We start from the raw sequence: 20,279 nt of genomic DNA on the forward strand, positions 1-20,279 counted from the left end.
TTCTCAGAGTATGTGGAAAACACATTCAATAGAACGTTCATGTGAGCTCCATTCCTGTATCACTTAACAGGAGCCTAATAACTGTCTTGATTGGAGGAGCTGCTATCAGAACAGTGAATGCTCGCTCCCACAGCCTACTGGCATCACCCAAAGAGTTATCAGAGCATTCCAAACAATGAGCATTGTTACAGACAGAACACAAGCATCATTCCATCTGCCCTCTGGTCTGTGAAAGTGACAGTTAATGTGGTAAACTGTTTGGAATCACTTTTGAAAACTTTTTATACAGACATATTTTCCACTTCTAGCAATCCAGTTTCTATTTGCTATAAACCCTTGACTTTAGTTTTTGCCGCTTCTACAGTGTTTGATGATCCTCCTAAATTGGCAGCATCTGCACATTGGCCTGCTTTACCTTAATAATGATATCCACATCAAATATATGTCTAGAAGATATCAATTAAGAGTGATCCTTAATTTATTTATGTTCTTTACCGACTGAGTTTTTCTGAAGCCCAGTTTATAAGGCTATTCTACTATAATCTGGAAGACCCTGAATCTGGACAAATAATCTTTGAACCCAAAGGGTTCTGCATTTCCAAGACAAGGTTTCTCCCCTGCCCTGGACTTGGAAAGCACTCCGCACAAAACAGAGGTCACAACACAGAGCAGGTTCCGTCTCCATTTATGGAGCATAGCCTCCCAAAAGGAAAGGAATGAAAGAAAAAAAATCATTTTAAAAAAGAGGAATGGAACAAAATATACAGATGAAATTCATGTCACTGAATTACAGTCTCAGTAGTTGAAGGCCAAGTCTCTGAAGTAAGAAGCCATGTATTTGATTAATTTGAATGAGCAGACAGTACTAAAACCTTTCAGAGGAATATCAACTGCAGGTAGTTACGTTCTTTAAAGGCAGTAAGAAAAACCGCCTGTTGGAAACACAACTGTTTTCAGGGAAACTGACTAACTAAACCATTCCTAGTTTCTAATCCGTAAGAAATGCAGACGGAATAAATCTCATTCTGAGTGGAATAAAAGCATGACTCCTGGTTGTAATCTTCAAATTTTGAGGCTTTAACCATGAACTTCAGTTAACTCCCTTGTTGTTAAAGGACGCAGGTGGGTTTAAGAACTGTATATACATCACTGGCAGTTTTATTCAAACTCTCTGGGTGCCTGCGTTGTCATTTATTGTAACAATAAACCTTCTACATCCGCAATGAGCATGGTACCCATTCTCAAACAGGTTAAGAATGCCCAGACACCTGTCATATTGTCCTGAGCTCCTGCTCAGGTATTAAAAGCTTGATTTCTTTAGGTATGCCTTTACGTTTCTCTGTTTCATCCTCTTTTCGGTCTCTGAAAAGCTATGAAAAGCAGTTTCCCATTCCTCCCATCCTTTCTTCCTTTATACCCGAAGAGCTTCTGTCTCCGACTCAAGAGACAAAGGGTCCCCAGTCTGCGGTGAACAGTAGCAGGGCTGCACACCATTCAGTTAACCCACTTTGGACCCTTTCTCCTGAAAACATGAACAAGGCCTGTGCCTGTCTTGTCTTTTGAAACTAGGGGGTACAGTAGCTTACATTAGCCTCTGTGCGCCATGTCTCAGCTTTAATTAACAGCTGCCTACCAACATCTTGCCATTAGCTTGTCAAGCATCGAATCTTGTACCATTTTTTCTTACACAGCAGAATTTTTCCTCTCTGGCTAGAAACAGTTACAAAGTCTAAAGGGCTTTGTGGGTTAAAATCAGAACTATGCAATGTGCACAGTCAAGATGACTTCAAGAGTAATACACCGTGTACTGTATATAAAAAATGTTTCTGAAACAGCCCAGAGATGTCCGATTCCCGAACAAAGACATTCCCCACATCACTTGTTTATTTATTTTGCAGAGTTAGGAAGGGGCTCATCACAGCAACTGTCTGTGTTCTAACCCTACGCACATGCAGGCAGGCTGCGTTTCAAAGAGCACAGAGCCAGTTAGAAACAGCCAGGTAAACGTGTGTAAATGACCCTTTGCTGAAAAGGGACAGGGGGTGAGCTGTGTGGAAAGAGTCTAGGAAACACTTTCACAAAGCATTGCATTTGAATAACTGGGACTTAAGAAAATTAGCACTCCCAAAAAAGTCCAGTTTTCAGACAGTACTTCTGTTCCCCCAAATGTCCTCATGTTCATGCAACCTCAGAGGTCGATGTGTCTATGCCTACTCCATTTGGAGAGTGGTGTTTTGCTTTCCTATTTTACCATGCTTGAAAGAGTAGGGGTGTGAGCCCTGATGTTCTGAATAAGTTTTAATTTGGCTCTGCACATCTGGCCTCCCTATAGGTGCCCCTTAATCAGTGAAACTATTTTTCACATCATGTCATCCAGATGGGGCTGCACTTCAGTGGTGATGAAGCTGGGGCCCTCTTAAATGTAAAGCACTCTGAGAACCAGTGGGGTTGAAAAGCACTATATAAATGTCTGGAATTACTATTCTATGCATTTCTACTATTCTACTACCCTCTGTGTTAAAGGGGAACTGCAACACTATTTTTATATTTCAGGGTTCGAAAAAATCAGCACAGATCAATGCATATGAAACCACAATGACAGGAAAATTGACATATATTGTGTAAAACCTCTAATTTACATCACAAAATAGACTACATTTCCAGGTGTGTGCAGCGCCATATTCTGCGATTCTGAACGAGGCAACCAAACTTACGGTGTAAGGAAGCATGCTTGTGAAAACATCTCTTCTAATCCAAAAGAAATATTGCTCTCAACTTTGAGACGGTTTTGCTCGTACATTGCGTTACATTAGTCATTAGAGTGACTAGTGAGCAGGAAGGGCCGCTTCACATCACAATTCTCGTGAGCTCTCAACAACATGGTGACTATTCAGTACTTTCACAAAGTTCCCGATTTTGTGCTTAATTTGGAATTTGTAAGATTATGCGATGCCGTCAATTAATTTATTTTGTTACTGAGATTTAATAACCGGTCTGAGAAACTGGGACTGCGGTTCCTCTTTAAGACTACTCGGTTTAGTGTGGCAGGGCTGCGTTCACTCACTCCTGTGGGTACTTTTTAACTAGACACCTCAATGGCAAGGGACTGAAGTTGATAATCCCAAAGTACATACCAAAAAAAAAGAAGAATGTGCAGTCAAATCATGTTCCTAGTCATACAAAAATAACAATGACAAGATATATTACAAAAGTCAATAAAATACATTGTGACTAACCAATGTAAAAGCCCAGTGTTTGCTCACACTATTGTCTCAGATGCTCGTGCAGGTTCTTTTCTCCCTGGACTAGATCCTATACAATATCCTCAATTGATCTCGTTTCAGAAACCATGAAAGCCACTGCTATGATTTACCCTTCAGCGAAGGGCTTTGGGCCTGGTATTTTCTTTTCTGAAAAGTTCCTACCTGGTTGGATAACAATTATTCCACTAAAGACAGCATTGTGTGGATTATTGATATACTGTAATACAAACAAGTAGATGGAACGTTGTTTTCTCTTTGCACATATCCTGTACTGTTGTGGCTTCAAAGGCTCTGACTTTGCTCGTCTTTTTGTATCCCTGCAGCGGTAACCATGAGGTGCCTCCTCCTCTTGCTCCTCTGCCCGACAGTCTTCACAGATGCCTGCCCCCGAGGCTGCAGCTGCAGCAATCCCAGCAACATCTTCTGTATCAATTCACAGCTTAAGTCAATGCCTGAGGGACTCCCTGAAGACACAAAGAACCTCTTCCTTTTTCAGAACGGCATCTCCTCTCTAAGCGCAGAGAAATTTGCTGGACTGGACAGCTTGGAGCTACTGGATCTCTCCCAGAATTTAGTCTCTGAGCTGCCCAGCCAAGTGTTCAGACCCCTGTCTTCCCTCCGCAACCTGGATCTGTCCTCCAATGAGATAGTGGAGATATCCAGAGGAAGCTTTGCAGGCTTGGGCTTGCTGGAGCGCCTCTATCTTAATGGCAACCGTATCAAGAGCATCCACCCCTCAGCCTTTGATGGCCTAAGCCACTTGCTAGAGTTGAAGCTGCAGAACAATCAGCTCACTACGCTACCTGCCCTTCACGTGCCTAAGCTGCTTCTCCTTGACATCAGCTTCAACAAAATCCCTTCGCTGAGACCGGAGGACCTCCAGACAGTCAACCTCGAGTCTCTAAAGATGGCGGGAATGGGCCTCAGCTATTTGGATGAGAACCTCCTGAAGAGCTTAGGTAACCTTCATGACCTGGACCTGTCTAAAAACCAGCTAAAGGCAGTGCCTGCTGCTCTTAAACAGGCAAGAGGCCTGACCAAGCTCAGCCTAGCAGGCAACACCCAGGTGAGCCAGCTTAAGAAGGAGGACTTCCAGAATCTGGAGTCCCTGCGAGAGTTGGACCTGAGCAATCTCAATCTTCAGGGCTTTCCTGATGGCTTCCTGCAGCTATTTTCTCGCTTGCACACACTCTCTGTGGCTGAAAACCCTTTCAACTGCATATGCCCATTGGCCTGGTTTCCCCCTTGGGTACAGAGCAGCAAGGTGGATTTGCAAAGGAATGAGGAAACCAGATGTCACTTCCCTCTCCTCAACGCAGGAAAGATTCTTAAGACCCTAGAACACAAGGAGTTTGGATGTCCTACCACCACCACCATGATGACAACCACTTTCACCACCACCACCCCTGATCCTCCCATTATCAGCACCCTCTCGACAACCACAATGACCATCACCACTTCAAGTGAGAGTCCTCTGGCTGATGACGAGAGGTCCCCTCCTCCTGGCTCCCCCGAACCCAACAGCAGCTCTGACCCAGAAGTTCAGTTCTGCCCCTCCAACATCTGCCTCAACGGAGGCTCCTGCCAGCTGAACCACATGGGCCACCTGGAGTGTACCTGCCCCAGAGGCTTCTGGGGGCTCTACTGTGAGAAGGAGGAGGACACGACTCTGCCTGTATCCACCCCAACTGTAACGACGGAGCCCGCCATCAGCCCCAGGACAGCCACTAGCACCTCCATCCTGGTGGACCTCCACCGGTACATCCAGGCACGGCCTCAGCTCAGGGGGATCCGGCTCACCTACAAAAACCTGTCGGGGCCGGACAAACGCCCTGTGCAGATCAGCGTGCCGGCCTCATACCCCGAGTACACGCTGCGGGGGCTCAGGCCCAACTCCACTTACCAGATCTGTGCCAGCCCCCTGGTGGAGCCAGGGAAAGAGGACAGCTTCTGCACTGTGGCCCGGACGTCCTCCGTTTCACAAACCCCTGCTCCCGTCACCCAAACCAAAGACGCCGAGCTGACCGCCATGATCATCCCCTTGGTGGCGGTTGTCCTGCTGGTCGCGGTGGCGGCGGCGGGAGCCACTTATTACGTCCGCCGGAGGCGAGCGAAGGGGCACCCGGACCTGGGCGCTGACCCCTGCCCCTTGGAGCTGGAGGGGGTGAAGGCTTGCCTGGAGAACGGGGCCCTGCCCCAGAAGACGCCTGAGCTCTCGCAACCCCAAAACGGGTTGGAATATGAGGTCCCGTTGATGCAAGGGCAGAATCCTGCCAACAACAACGTGGCGGTGTTGAAACCCTCTTACTTCTGACTTGGACCAGCTCTGAACTCTGTCCACTAGGGGGAGAACTCTTCCCCTGCCCACGTTGGCAGTGCAGGGACACTGAGATACCGCCTGGGGAGAAACTTCCGACGACCGTCAAGAGAGCAAATTATTAAATATTCATTCAAGTGCAATTATTGGTGGAATACGTAACATCTTATGGAAGAATTCTTTAGAAATAACGGTGTGTTTCCATGTGTATAGAGAGAGAGGAAGGACAGAAAGATACCTTAAGTGCCTCACATGTTCGGATTTTGGTCGTTTGACTGTGGTTTTCCCACATGACGTGTGTTGGACGGACACGCAAAGCTGTGCGGTGGAGAAGACATTGTGAACAAAAATATAAAAATTTCCTTATGTTCGGCTCATTTTTAGGCTCACGGTGTACTCCGTGCTAGCAATTTCTGTGTATGGTGCACTGTAGGGGTCAAAGGCCACGCACAACAGGTTCCCATGGAAACAGAGAGGTGTGCCTGTAGCACCTAGGGACAAATCATGATAACCTGACCTAGCCTCTCACCCCGCAAGAACCTCATCAGCCATGCTCTTCTAGAGACCCTGGAAATGAACGCTACAATGGCCAAACTGTACTGTAAGTCACGCTCTGATGGCTGAAATATTAGGCTACTTAAACACCACACACTCCACAGCCTGCTAAAGCTATTACCTGGAGAACAGCTGGCATCAAAGGCACCGAAAGGCATAGAAAGGCCTACAGAGCTTTGTCTCCACTGCATTTGTGACCCTTCTGGAATATGGGAAAGAACACAGTAATTCCCTTGATCAGACAAGGTTCAATCCTGTTTGTTTTCACAACCAGGTCAAAGAATTTACCCGGCAAGCGTATGCTAAGTAAAGGTTCCAGCTGTAGGTATGGCAGACAATCCACAAAAAATAAGTGGTCAACAGGTTGCCGCTGGATTTGGTTTTTGGGTTCTAACTGGCTTAACTGTAAGAAGAACTGGCATTTTGCAATTTTAGCAGGTGGCAATAGTGTCTAGTTTGGGGTACATTAAGGCATGTTACAAACCATTTCATTTTAGATGACTCATTAAAAGCAAATGATTGTAAATAAGACTAAAATAGTACAATGACAAAACTAACAACAGACCTTATTAAAAGGATTTTTATGAAGATATTTGGTATAAGAAACTTTCAGAAATTGTGGACACAATGCATGTAGAGCAGTTTAATTTAATCTTTTGGAGAGTTTTTAGATATTTGGATGTTTCATCAATAATGGAAAGGATTAAGGTAAATATTGGAAACAGCAGAACCTTACAATGCACCTTGAGTGGCATGCTGGGAACAGCAACATTTATAAAAATCACAGGCTTAATGAAGACATGCATGTATTTTTGTAGTTAAATCAGTTCTTTTTCTTATCCCAGTTTATATTCTGTGCAGTTCTAAACTGCCATCTTCCATTTTTATAGACGGACAGAGCTTAATCATTTTCAAAGGCTGTCCAGGGTCCTGTCCACTTTGAATATTTCAAACTCAATCTACTTACTGCTAAAAGAAACTGATTAAGTCCTGCCTAGGAAAAAAAAACACAGGAATGGTAGAGGTTCACCAGAACTGCAATTAAGAAACACTGACCAACTAGTCACCATTTCCAAATCGGCACAGGTAACGATGGGCTTCGCACCGAGCAGACACAAGGCACCGCTTTCAAATGAAAAATCACAACCAAATATTGGCTTTGGAGCTGGCAGCTGGCAGGTTTTGATTTAAACTGGCTCCATCTCTTGGATTTTTAACTGTGGACTCATGTCTACAGAGGAGGCAGTTATATAAATAAATTCCCAAAGTTCACTGCTAGAACGTTGCCGGGGAAACGTTTTCTGGAAACTTAAGAGCCACAACCTCGTACAGCCTGATGCCATCCTCTGTGGGACACCCGTCACAAAGGCACAGCACAGCCTGGAAGAGGTGCTTGGGTCACTACAGAGATGAGCAGCCTTTTGTTACGAGTGACTGACTCAATGTAAATACGTGTTTAGACTGACGGGCCTGGTTGGCGCGGTGAACAGATTCAGCCCGGCTGGTAACCTGGTGGGGTGCGGGCGGTGAGAGAGGTTGTCCCCATCGCGGAGGGGGAAAAGGGGGCAACAACAGATTGACCTCTGTGAGGAAACGCTTTACCTTTTTAAGCACTTGTCCCGAAGTTCCAGAACTCCTTCAAAATGCCTTTTTGTTTTCTTTCTCTTCGTTTTCCCACTCCGGTCTACACTTAAGTCTGCTTTTTTAACCTTGTACATAAACGAAATCAGTTAAAATAAAAAATGCAGAAAACTTTAACTGGAACCTGCAGCTTTGTGACAAGAGAGATTGAAAGTATTCTGAATATTTTCAATGTGATTTGATTTTTTTTTCCCTGTTTATTTTGGGAAGTATCTCTCTCTTTAGAGATTTGTGCTTATTTGTAAAACACAGCGCCTCTTTTAAAGCAGCAATTAAAAGAAACAAAAGGAAAACTTTAATTCTGACGGAGCCTCTGTCTTTCTTTCCTGGTGTGTTGTGTCTAGTGGAAAAATAGCAACAGGAGTATCTAAACCTGGGCCAATTTTCAGATAACTCCAGTGGGTTTAGGACACTATACATAAATCAGCCAGTTAACACACTTTTCAATACAATGAGACAGCACTGAAGCAGCTACATGCGTATTAACAGAATAAAGTCTTTGCCAAGAAAGCGAGTTGCACTAACAGTAGCACACACCCTTCTCGGTCTCCAGTTAGCAGACAATCAGATGAAGGTGCAGGAGAATCTTGAGATTCCTGTTAGATCTTTTAGGAGACGCAATGTTCTTATGGTAACGCTCTATTTGAATGTTGCTGCATAATGGCTTCATAATCCCTTCATAACTGCCACACAAGACATTATCATGACATGAAGTTCAAGTAGGTGGTTGCGTCAGCAGGCGTAGGCTACAAAGGAACGAGAAGAAAAAAACACAATGTTTCGGCTGTAGAGCCTTCTTCAGGTATGTGAATGTTTCTTTCCTTCTCTTTTCAGCATGGAACAAACCTTTACTTGTGCCATTATCATCACATGCGCTATCCTTTACAAGCACTTGTGCAAACGACATAAGATGCCAATGCATTTCATTTTAGCATCATTTTGATGAAGGGGTTAGAAAGCCATGATGCAGCCACATGCTAATTTTAATTTTAATTTTATTTTAATTGAAAAAGCAACACATTTTCTGTGTTAACCTAAGAAACCCACATGGTGCAGCACAAATGGATATTAAACATGGGACAACACCCTCCCACCCGCCGCCAGCAAACGTTCTGACACACATTGTGAACCCGGAGGCTGGGTGAAAGCACTGAGAAACACAGCTGGTGTCTGAGCACCAAGAAGCCCACACATATCGTACAGCATTCCCTCTCCTTCACCTACCAGACTGCAGAGCAGCTCCACAATGGACATTCCTGAGACAGACTGTGTTTCATCAAGGCGGTGGGGGTGGGAGGGCCATCTGACCAAAGTGGCACCTAATTATAGATCCAGATAATTACAGGCTGCTGGATTCTTGCTCCTGGCTTGTGTTTGGCGTGGACACACTTAAACCATTACCTGTCCTGCCACATAGCACTTCATAACAGGCCTCGCTAATAAACACTTCATTAGCCCTGCACACCCATAGCATACAGAAGAAAAAGCATTAAGGAGCAGGGTGTTAGTCTTCAGAGAGCGAATTATGAAGGAGAAACAGTTTATTCGCTATTACACAGGTACAATCCACCCTAGTGGCAAAAGCAGGAATAGAAATACGTCTACTGCACAAACTTTTTAGGTTTTAGGTGTCTTCAGCTGTGCAGTCAAAATGCAGCAGTGAACTAGGAGTTTACATAGACTCATCAGTTACATCTTCTATGCAACATGGGGAGACAATTAAAAGAGGCCATCAGAAAGTTAGGGTATGTAGTTAAAAGTGTCTAATTTAAATCAACGGGTGTTATTTTTAAAATTGCACATTGCACTGATAAGACCTCATTTCGAGGAAAGGGTACAATTAAGGTCACCATGTTACAAAAAATACTGCTTCTCTGGAACCAATCTAGAGAGTGACCACATACATTCCAGGGCTTTAACGAATGTCCTGCTCTTGAAGAACTGATTTTTTTAGTGTTGAAAAGAGAAGACTGTGATGGGACCTAATTTATCTACTGTATTCAATAACCTCAAATGTACTGACAAAGTCAACAAGTTTCTTCAGTGAAATGGCACACGTGCAAACTACAGGAAAGTGTATTTAAAACCAACATGTTCACTGAGAGATAACCCCATAAACTGCTTCAGACTCAACAGAAACACAAACCAGGGGATACAAATGAAAACCAAGGGGAAGGTGTATTTAAAACTGAGAACAGCAGCTCTTTTGGTTTACACAAAGGGCTGTGGGAGTCTGGAACAAGATACCCTGCAATGCTGTCAAAGCTGACGTCTTTCAAGGAGAAGCTGGATGAACTCCTGTGATCAATGGTGTGCCAGCTCCCAAACAAAACTTAAGGACCCAAATGGCCTCCTCTTGTTTGTAACCTTTTTAATGTTGAACAAGAACCATTATTTAATAATAATCTATTTCCTAGAAGGGGATACATGCTGTGTGACTGCAGATTCTTGGTATCACAGTACCTGTGTGTGAAGGTAACTGTCTAGACTTGCACGCTGGACCACTTCAAGCGTGAAGATTATATTGTACATGCGCTCAAACGAACTCTTGGATAAGCAGTGCTCCTGAGACATCCATTGACTTGGGGTTGGAAAAGAAGAAACAGGGAGCTGATGTACTGTAGTAATTACAGGCTTTAAGAAACAATTACACATCAGATTTGAGTTATTAAAGATTCTTTTTCCCCATGGCAAGCCATTGATTAGATCCATTTTTCTCAAAATGTGACGAGCACTGAACCATTTTCCAAACCAAAAGAAATGTGTTCACCATTAAACACACAGTGCTGTTGATTCAGTGGCCCTATGTGCCTACATCTCACTTAGTAGGTAACTGAGATAAATTAAGACAGTCAAAGTGCATAAATGTGAGACACAAAGAACACTAAATATTTTTTTATTATTTTTCAAAGTCTAGTACTAAACACATTTCCCTCTTGAGAAGAGCACACACTGTGATCTGTCAGTGACGAAATGTGAATACCACCTGCTGAAGACAACGCGACTGCGGTAGCACGCAGCTCAGTTTTCATCATCTTCATATATCCAGGTCTGTTTCATTCACTGATTCTTCTGCATTGCATTATTAGAAACTACAGGAGTATTATAAGAACATTTAAATCAAAACACAGTGATGCACTTTACTGAACATCATCCTACAAAATCCCTTCATGAAATCCTCAGGTTTTGCATGCACTCGGACAGAACAAATGAAGAGAACAACAGGCATTCTTCCGATTCCCTAAACAAGCCACACTCCTTTCCTCACCATTCCACTGCTTTAACCCAAGGGACACACTAAGCTCCAAATCCATCCTCCAATTCAAAGCATCTGTCTACTTACTCTTACTCTCTTGGTGCCTAAGCCCTCATCCCAAACCTCCAGCTCCAGCTCATTGACCACGCTGCCTCCTGTACTAAATCCCTTGCCCTGAACACCTGGTCTCCCTGTGTCCATGCACCCTCAGCTGGAAGTACTGTGTATCACTCTCACTCTTCTCCAGAGTCTCCTCTGTAACCACCAGCTTTCACTCCCACTTTCTAAGCTATAACCCGGAGCCCAGACTGATTCAAAGTCACTGAACAAAAACACTTGGTTAACCGCTTCAGATAATCTCTGCTTCATTACGTATGGCGCAGTTTCTTTATCTGCAGATACCGCGACAGCCAGCCCTCCTTACAAAAATCCTTACAAAACCCCTTCGGAATTAAATTTCGAAGTTTAATTATCTGACAGTAGGCATGGCACGGAGCACCCTCTCACCGCACTTTTACAGAACTGAGGTTGAGAGCCATCGTTTCTCTGATGCGGAGGGAAGGAATGAGTGACGAGTGGTCAGCCAAGTTCCCTCTGCATCGCAGGACATTTTCAAAAGACTTCTGGAGAGACACTCATTCCCTGTATTTGCTCGTAATCATTCAAAGCAAAACTCCGGAATGTGAACAAACAACAGGGGATGTAAAGACAACTGAGGGAGGAGGGGGTTTTCTGGAAAGGTATTAAATATGTTTTAGGGACGGGGCTATAATACCTTTCTACAAAATGTTCTCTCTTGCTCGAAGAGCTAGGCCACACAGCCCCACACACAGAGCACTAACTGGCCTCTGGTGACTGGCAGGAGTGCCTGTGGCTGAGCTGGAGAGACGGGACAGCTTCACCTGAGTCTGTACATACCGGGGGCTCCAGAAGATTGTGTTCTGTTCCCCTCCTGTGCTTTCCAATAAAAAGCCTCTTTATTCCTCGGGTTTAAGAGACCTGGCATTTGGCTTTCCGCCAGGCTGCAGCTCCAGCTGAGCAGCTCAAAGGGCCTATTGTAGCTCGGAGGGCAGATTTTTTAAATTAACATCCCAAATTCCTCAGAAAATTGCTGCTGAGTAAATATTTTTGCTACTCGTTCTTGTGTATTTTCCAAGCCAGGGTGGAAAGCTACTGCCAAGGACAATGTGTTAAAATACAGGGCCGTGTGGCTTTAGAAAGGATTTTTTTTTCCTTCGCTTGCCTTTCATTTTAGCTCTCAGTTCTATTTTTATAACTTTTTCCCTTCAATCCCTGCCCACAGCTCGCCTCGTACACACTGGAGGCCTTCTTAGAACAAGGATTTAGGCCTCTTTGAAGTTAAGAGCGAGCAAAGGTCAGTGGACTTACAGCGGGGTCACACCGACTCTCCAAAGCCTGGAGTTATTATCTTCAACCAGCTTCCCTCACCGGCCTTTCAACCACAGGATAACACAGACGCAATCTGCAGGCAGGGAAAGTTCCCCTCGACTGACCACTAAGACGCCATTCTCAACCGTGGGCCGCTGGTTTCAGTGACTGAAAGCTTGTCTTCTTTGAGTCTTTTCCAACAGCCTCACCCAGTCCCTGCAGGGCTCACATTATAACCGTCCTTCAGACTCTGCGATTATGCCAAACAAGTCGGCCTCTCACCCCCTCTAAATGTCCATCGTTTCTACATTCACAACCACGAAGAGTCTCCCAGACACCGCAAAAACCCCTCAAGTTTCTCATCGCTTCTCGAGGGACTAGTAGAGTTTCCTTCAAGACATTTTAACAGTCTTCTCCGATTATCTCCTGCGCAAATAATTTTACCCGTCAACAACCCTTCGAGGCAGAAAGTCCCATGATCCTCCTCTGTTACAGCAAAAAGGAAAGCACGCATTCCTGCTCAATATTAAAAAATATGTATATACAAGCTTCATTATAGACCATATAAATGTATTTGAACACTTCTTCTCTTTGATGTTGATATTCAATTAAACATGCAGGTTTGAAAGTAAGTCAGAAAAAAATCTTATGGCTCATCGCAGTTCAGTCAGAAAAGTCTTCCCGGACTGCAAAGAAAACATTTTTTTCCAAAGACTGCTGAGGAGAAAACTCTCTATGGTAAATCTCAAGCATGAAAATGCTTTTACATACAGAGCCTGCAACTCCAAGATGAGCAGAAAAAAATGGGAGAATCTCCTTTTTCTATAGTGCTTCAAAGCCTGTGTAATGTTAATATGTTGGAGTCTGCTCTTTTTAATGCTTCATTGTTTGTTGCAGTTAATCACTTATACAAATACTCCCCGAGTTAAGTAAGACTCATCAAATGCTACTTCACACAAAACCAGTGTAAATTAATCTTAAAAATCTGATTTGTGAATCTGTAAATATTCGTACACATAAGTGGGAACAACTTACAACTGCATAGCGCTTCCTTAAATAAGGCTTCTTTGATCCATGAGTTTTTATTTTTACTGCTAGATCTATTTAAAATGCAGATGATTTCATTTCGTTTTACACAGTGTACTCATTACAAAATGCGTTTGTGTGAGCTCAGCAGTGTGTAGAACAGGACTGGAAATGAACCTACCGCCTCCACAGTGTAAAATAATAAATATAAACATGGCTCAAGGTGAAAATCTGACGCACGAAAAATTTGAATTTTGGAATGGACTCCTTAACCAAACTAGTCTAGTACAGACTAGATCATGGACTGTCTGTTATAACATGTCATCTCATTGTAATATGTACTTCATGATGGACTGCTTGTCGAGAAACATTGGAATCACTGGCTTCAATCCAACACACAATATTAGCTTTTGCAATTTCTTTTTGACCCTGTGCTGTCTTTTCAAGGCACTGTAAAGAATGTCACAAGGATATCTTTTTTCTATTGCTTGAATGAGGTCCTTGCTCCACCTGTAGCAGAAATATTGACACGTCTTTATATTATCAAGATTAGACTAGCATATCACCTCATCTATTGAGGTTTTTACTATGGTACTAAAGAAGCTTCTGTATGTCCAGAATTCTGTGGCTTATGTTCTAACTAAAAGTGTTTTGCATCAGCATATAATGCCTTGCCTCTGTAAATTGCACTGTCTGTCTGGGAAAATTAGAGTGAACTGTAAAATTCTCCTGCTCACATTTAAGGTACTGAATAACCTAGCTCCAGATCATATTCAGGTTTTAAGTTCTGGTGGAGTCCAACACTTAATCTGAGAGCTGCTGATTCAGGCTTTTGTACTCTGCCAGAAACCAAGCTCTCCACACTGGGCCGCAGAGCCATCTCATGTACAGCAAAACATCTGCAGAACCAAATCCCAAATCCCAACTGCCCAATTCCATTACCGAGACTGTAACTGTCGACATTTGTTAATCTTTACTCAATGACCTAGTTTTTTAAGTAAATCTTATGAAGTACAATTTAGTTTGGCTCATCATTTCCCCGGGTCAAACTGCTGTGATTTTCGTTTCGATGTCTTCTACTTTGTGTTATTACATGAGTCCTGTCGCACAGCATGTTGAGTTTTTTTGAAGAGTAAATAACGTATTAAACTGGTTTCTTACTATTTCCTATTATTTGTTAAACACGATCCATATCCTACGAGTGAAGCAAATTTGAAGCAATGTTCAGGGTTCTCGACTTGTAACTGGAAGGTTGTGGGTTCAAATTCCAGCTGAGACACTGCTATTATACGTTGGAGCTAGGTACTTCACCCAAAAGATTGCAACAATCCAAAGTTGTATAAACGGGTGCAAATATAAGTCGCTTTGGATAAAAGCACCAGCCAAATAATTTAACAGCAATCATCTCCTCCAGCTCCCCTAATAAAAGTATCACTTTTTGAAAGCAGCGGTACTGAGAGCCAGCTTATATCAAAATAACGGTATGACTGGCACAGTGAGGGCTAACATTTGAATTACTGGCACTGACAGTGTGGTGTGGCTCACTGCCTTCCCCAAACCAGCTGGGGAGGTGATATGCGTGAGACTCAAGGATCCTCCAGAAGACGATTCTATACAGTATTTCCCCTGGAGTGTCTCTATGTGAAGACACTGCTGCCACGGCAACAATTACAGTCATGAGTTTCTCCCCAAGGAAGAGCATTTTGGTCCGCTTTCTCAAAAAAGAAAGAAAAGTGTGAGCACCACAAAAGTCTGCTTCTGTACTGGACACAAAACGCTTAGGAATTTATCCTGTGTATTATGAGGATAAATCCAAAGCTCTTTTATCGTTTCTAGACTTTCACTCGATTCTTAAAATCTCCTCCTGTCGGTCCACACTGGCCTGGTCTGCTAGCTCGTACTGAAACAGGATGTAGATACATACTGCCAAAGTCAGAGGGGGGAGTAAGACTTCAGTGAATGAAAAGTAGGCTCCTGGGTTGTCTTTTGGCATAGAAAATGCCAAACTGGCACAGAAGGTGCCCTGGGCACACACGGGAGAGAGGGGAACAGATTTCGGGGCTGTGTGTGAGTGGTTTGGAGAAAAGAGAGCAGTTCAGACAACCATGTGCTAAAAACCCACAGCCTTTCTGGAAAGGGGCTGTTGGGGGGGGTGTGTGTTTTTTTTTATGCCTTCCAAAGGAGCCCTGAATTAAAGAGCAGAGCCTTTAAACAGAACAGCCTGTCACCCTGGAAAAAAAACACACACACACACACACACACTCAAAATGTGGTTCTCATTTATGAAAGCGGAGAAAATAATTTTATTTATTAAAAAAAATAAATAAAACACAAATCTGGCTTTGACGAGAAAATGAAAATTCCCCTGAACAGAAATTCAGCAGCAGACCAGACTGGTGTCGATATTGATTCCAACTCGTTGCTTTAACGTGACCTCAGCAGCTGCGCTCAATTAGGGTGGATTGGCCAGCGGTGATAAGGCTGATACCTTGTTAAAATGAACTGAGCCGTGGGCTTGGCTGCTAGGATGCTTCGTTAGCTGAAAACGCTGATAAGAAGCACATACTGTATCTAGGTACAAACAAATCACTGGTCAACTACAAATCATCTAAGAGTCAACTATTACCGCCATTTGCAGATAAGGACCAAGTTTACTCTAATAAGAGGACAAAAACACAAAAAGTCTTGCAATGTGCACCGCATTTAGCGGCATACCAACAGCCGCTTTTCATAGGCTACGTGTACAAAGCAGGTACTTCCACAGTCATCCAATATACACATAATGAATTCCACCTAGTGAGAAGGTTTACACATACAGTACTGCAGAATGAAAGATGGGTCTGAGCCAAATCTGTGCGCCTAAATGTTCCAAGAACAAGGCACAGCTCCCAAGATGCCAAGCAGCTTTATAATTATTCCTTGGTATTTTATCAACATTATTCTTCAGTAACCGGATATGAGGAAGTTAAAAATGAAATTTACAAAGAAATGGATATTTGGCTGTAAGAATTGCTCTGGCAGGTGGTAATTCTTCGCCGGGACACAAGAACAAAATGTGGAACACCAAGTTACACAAAGGTCGCAAATTTGGCAAAAAGAAAATAAGAACTGTTACAAATGAGAAGAAGCCATTTGGCCCATCTGGTAATTAGCAGCTCATTCATCCAAGGCTCATGTCACTGACAAGACAAGATACTCAAGCAAGTTAAATTTTCAGAACTAAAATACAAGTAGCAGAGTGAGAAGGCCTTTTGGGCCTATTCAGAAGAAAAACATCTTGTATTTAGCGTAGTAAAAACTACAGTGGTGCCCCTATCTACCGACTTCTGTCTTGAAAACGAGGACTAGGAGATGCTAACCACTGAACCCATTGTCCCCTGAGAATGCAGGGCAAGAAAATTTTGAGTGGAGAGCAATTATGTTGGCAGAAGATTTCTTGGTCCTTAATGTTCAAATAATGCAAGATTCACAGTACAGGTATATATATACAGTATAAGTACAGGTGTTTGTGATTTACTGTCTTCCACTCCCACTTTTCAACTAATTCAGCCACTTCTTCATCTCTCAGGATTATTCTAGGGGTACAATGGACCCCTCATCCAAGAACTAATAGCTGCTTATGTAATGCGTAACAACAGGAAATGATCCTGATCACAGGGTAAGGGAATACCCTGCACTAGAGAGGAATGTAGGCCAAGACTGTCAAACTGGCATCCCAATACAGCAGAGACGTCAGCCTGTGCATGAGTGAGCGCAAGCCCCAGGCGACAGGAGAGAATAAAGCCACACTTTTCTGCACATGATTTCTGAGTCCCCGAGAGGAATTTCATCCCATCTCCTGACCAGTTCACATGGCCCGTGTCTCACGTTCAATCCTCTGGCCCCATCCCAAAGGCCTGGGACAATGGCATTCCTACATTATAGGGAGCGCTAACAGACTGTAGCGCATTTACCTCACACAGTCCGGCAGCATTACAAGGCCCATCCAAGGCATCAGAGGAGTGATTTTGTGCTGCCCAACCCCCAGCCTTAAGGGGTGATTTGAGATGCCAAAGATGACCAGGGTCACACCCAGCTTTTGAGATACCCTACCTGCAGAGAAGAATACGTGGTCGTATAATATTCTTCAGATTTCAAGATAGTCTGCTTTGGGAGGCTGATCCAGCTCCGCTCTGACTTTCCGGCAATAGAACCTTCTCTCTGCTTGTGACTGCCTACAATAGGGAAACTGTACAAACGCAAATGAAGGCAGCAGCATATGTCTGGCTACTGTCAGTGTCACTGTAAGGTGTTTGAATCACATGTCCCAGCATGTCCCTGCAGTTTCGCAGATCAGCCAATCTTGTCAACTGACATCTCAGTGGCATAAAAAACAGAAAGACATCCAGTTCCTGTTTGTGCCAAACATTTTTGGTTAATCCCAGTTAAAATCACAGAGATTAAATACTACATAGGAATGAGGAATTTGTGGCCTGTTAATACAGAGTATAGAATAACATGATACAAAAAAACTAAAATTAAAAGTTGAAGTATTGTCAAGTACTGTATTGAAGTCTTGTAAACCTGTTCTGTTTCCACAGGCCAGTTTTGGAAGAGGCATGTGAGTTTTTGTCTCATGTATACAAGCTTGGTCGTGACTTGCAATAAAAGACCTACAGTAAATGCATCTTCAGACAAGGCGTAAAGAAAGAAGTATTGAGCCTATGCAGGGTGTACCACAAGAGCTTAATCTCACGAGTCACATTTAGGCCAATGTGGGTTGTTACATATGCTCTGAGCCTCACAAGCCTGCAGATGTAGCTAACTTCAGTCCATTTTAAAACCTATAACTCTTTACACATTTATCAGTGCTAGACAAGATTGGTCATAATTACAATGAAAACTGAAACCGATCTCTAGCGTACTTTAACATTTTCAGATTCATTTCCTTGTGACCATCTCCTCGCTATGTTCGGGTGTATTTATGGACATGTACATTTATTCACCTTTTATGCAAAGCAACAAGACACAAAGGGTGCATCTAAAATTAATTTGTAATACATGTTTGCAATATATAACAAACAATTATAAAAATGGAATATATGATACTATATAATTAATGCTATTTGTAATATATAACACCACATAACAGTGGTGGCGCAGTGGTTAGCATTACTGCTTTGCAATGCAATGCAATGGGGCCCTGGGTTACATTCCTGAGGTTCTCCTCAAATTCACATGGGTTTCCTCCAGTCCAAAGACATACTGGCAAGTTAACTGGTTTGTCCCTAATGCGAGTGTGTGCATGTTTGTGTCTGTCATGCTCTCTGATGGACTGGCGTCCCATCCAGGGTGTACCCTGCCTTGCTCCTGTTGCTTGCTGGGATAGGCTAAGGCTAACCCTGGATTGGAAGACGTGGTAAGATAAATGGATAATACATAATGCTCAATATAACAGTATGTCATGTTTGTTTTCACCCTTGTTGCTCATAAAGGGCTCCAATTGTTTTAAAGCTGAGCCATGTTGTTAGCAGGCAACTGCATTTTAAAGCAAAACATCTTGTAAAACGTCATCCCCATTATTTTTATTGTCCTGGGACGCCACAACTCACTGACACGGGAGCGCACAGCTGACTGGCACAGCAGCACTCTGCATGGAAGAAAGCGCAGACATTCCTATTCCTGCAAACGCACCATTATCTCAGCGAAGATCTCATTTCCTCCTTTGGAAAAGGAGGGATCACAAAGCCAGCTTTAAGGAAAAAAAAAAAACTAAGTCTCCGGTCAACAAAAAAAAATTAGAAATCATAAAATAATGTACAGTATATGATATGACCATGGCTTGAAAACAGTGATCTAAAGAGAGCAGAAACATAAACTGTATAGGAAATTTAAGAGTAAAAGCAATGAACTGCACTGTATGAACTTTGAAAAAAGGGTAGCCAACAAGCTCCTCGCTGAAAACTGACTTGACAGTCGCGTTGGCAAGTCCACCTAAAAGCAGAATCGGTCTCCTTGTTTCAAAAATACTTCTTTTGGACTTGTTTTTTTTTGAGGTATCATAGCGGGGGGGGGCTTTCAGTAACAGGCCGCTAAAACACAAAGTTCGAGTTGGCAGCTGCACCAGCGTGCGCTGGCTGCAAGAGAACAGGTAAAGCTTAATGCCCCCCTGAAAAAGAGAAAAGAGAGGCACGACGTTCGGCTGCTGAGCCTTCTTCACGTTGTGTTTCTACTTGTGATCTCATTACTGGCTTGACTGGACCAGTCGCACGCTCGTCTTCAGTTATTTAGAACTCTGAGCAAACAAGAGGAAACCATGTGGAAGTGCATTCAAAATCAACAACAACACTTCTTTACTCAAAGGGTAGTGGGAGCATGAAACAAGCTAGAGACCCATGTGGTTGAAGTCAATACCTTGGCTACTATCAGGAAGTGGCTGAATAAGATTCTTGTATTAATTAACTAGTAATTACCAAAACAGCTTCTAGGTCTGGACGACGTCCTCTCATTTGTAACCTTTCTTGTGACCTTAAGAGCTGCAGGACTGCAGTTAGGACCTGCACTAACAAGACTGGAGTCCGCTACAGTCTGTCAACAGTGATCCTTTCAGTTAAACTCTAATCCTAGGGCATGCTCTGTCATTATCGCTGATGGTCTTGAAAAACGACAGCCTCGAGCTGAAGATCAAGGAAAAGACCTTCTGGTCTGTAGTGAAACGTCAGGGCTGAGAGACACTGAAGGGGGATTTGTCCTGCACGGGCACATAACGGCACGGCCCCCAGCGCAGGAACGGGGCGCGGAGGATCCCTGGTTTTGCAGTAAACAGCCATTCCTGTTTACACAGCTGCTGCGT

The 20,279-nt window shown here is 43.4% G+C and overlaps 2 protein-coding genes across 3 annotated transcripts in view; one reads left to right on the forward strand and one right to left on the reverse strand.

Annotated features, from left to right (window-relative positions):
• The window catches only part of vasnb (vasorin b), a 37,020-nt gene extending 28,951 nt beyond the window's left edge, over window positions 1-8,069 (forward strand). For both annotated transcript variants that reach the window (XM_088936938.1, XM_088936939.1), the window contains one exon: window positions 3,587-8,069. In XM_088936938.1, coding sequence (XP_088793064.1) covers window positions 3,595-5,577 — 1,983 coding nt within the window. In that variant the 5' untranslated portion in view covers window positions 3,587-3,594 and the 3' untranslated portion in view covers window positions 5,578-8,069. The remainder of the gene's footprint in view (window positions 1-3,586) is intronic.
• The window catches only part of coro7 (coronin 7), a 190,304-nt gene that overhangs the window by 83,773 nt on the left and 86,252 nt on the right, over window positions 1-20,279 (reverse strand). The window lies entirely within an intron of this gene.

Source organism: Atractosteus spatula, chromosome 18 (assembly GCF_055471065.1).
Source record: "Atractosteus spatula isolate fAtrSpa1 chromosome 18, fAtrSpa1.hap1, whole genome shotgun sequence".
Taxonomy (NCBI): domain Eukaryota; kingdom Metazoa; phylum Chordata; class Actinopteri; order Semionotiformes; family Lepisosteidae; genus Atractosteus; species Atractosteus spatula.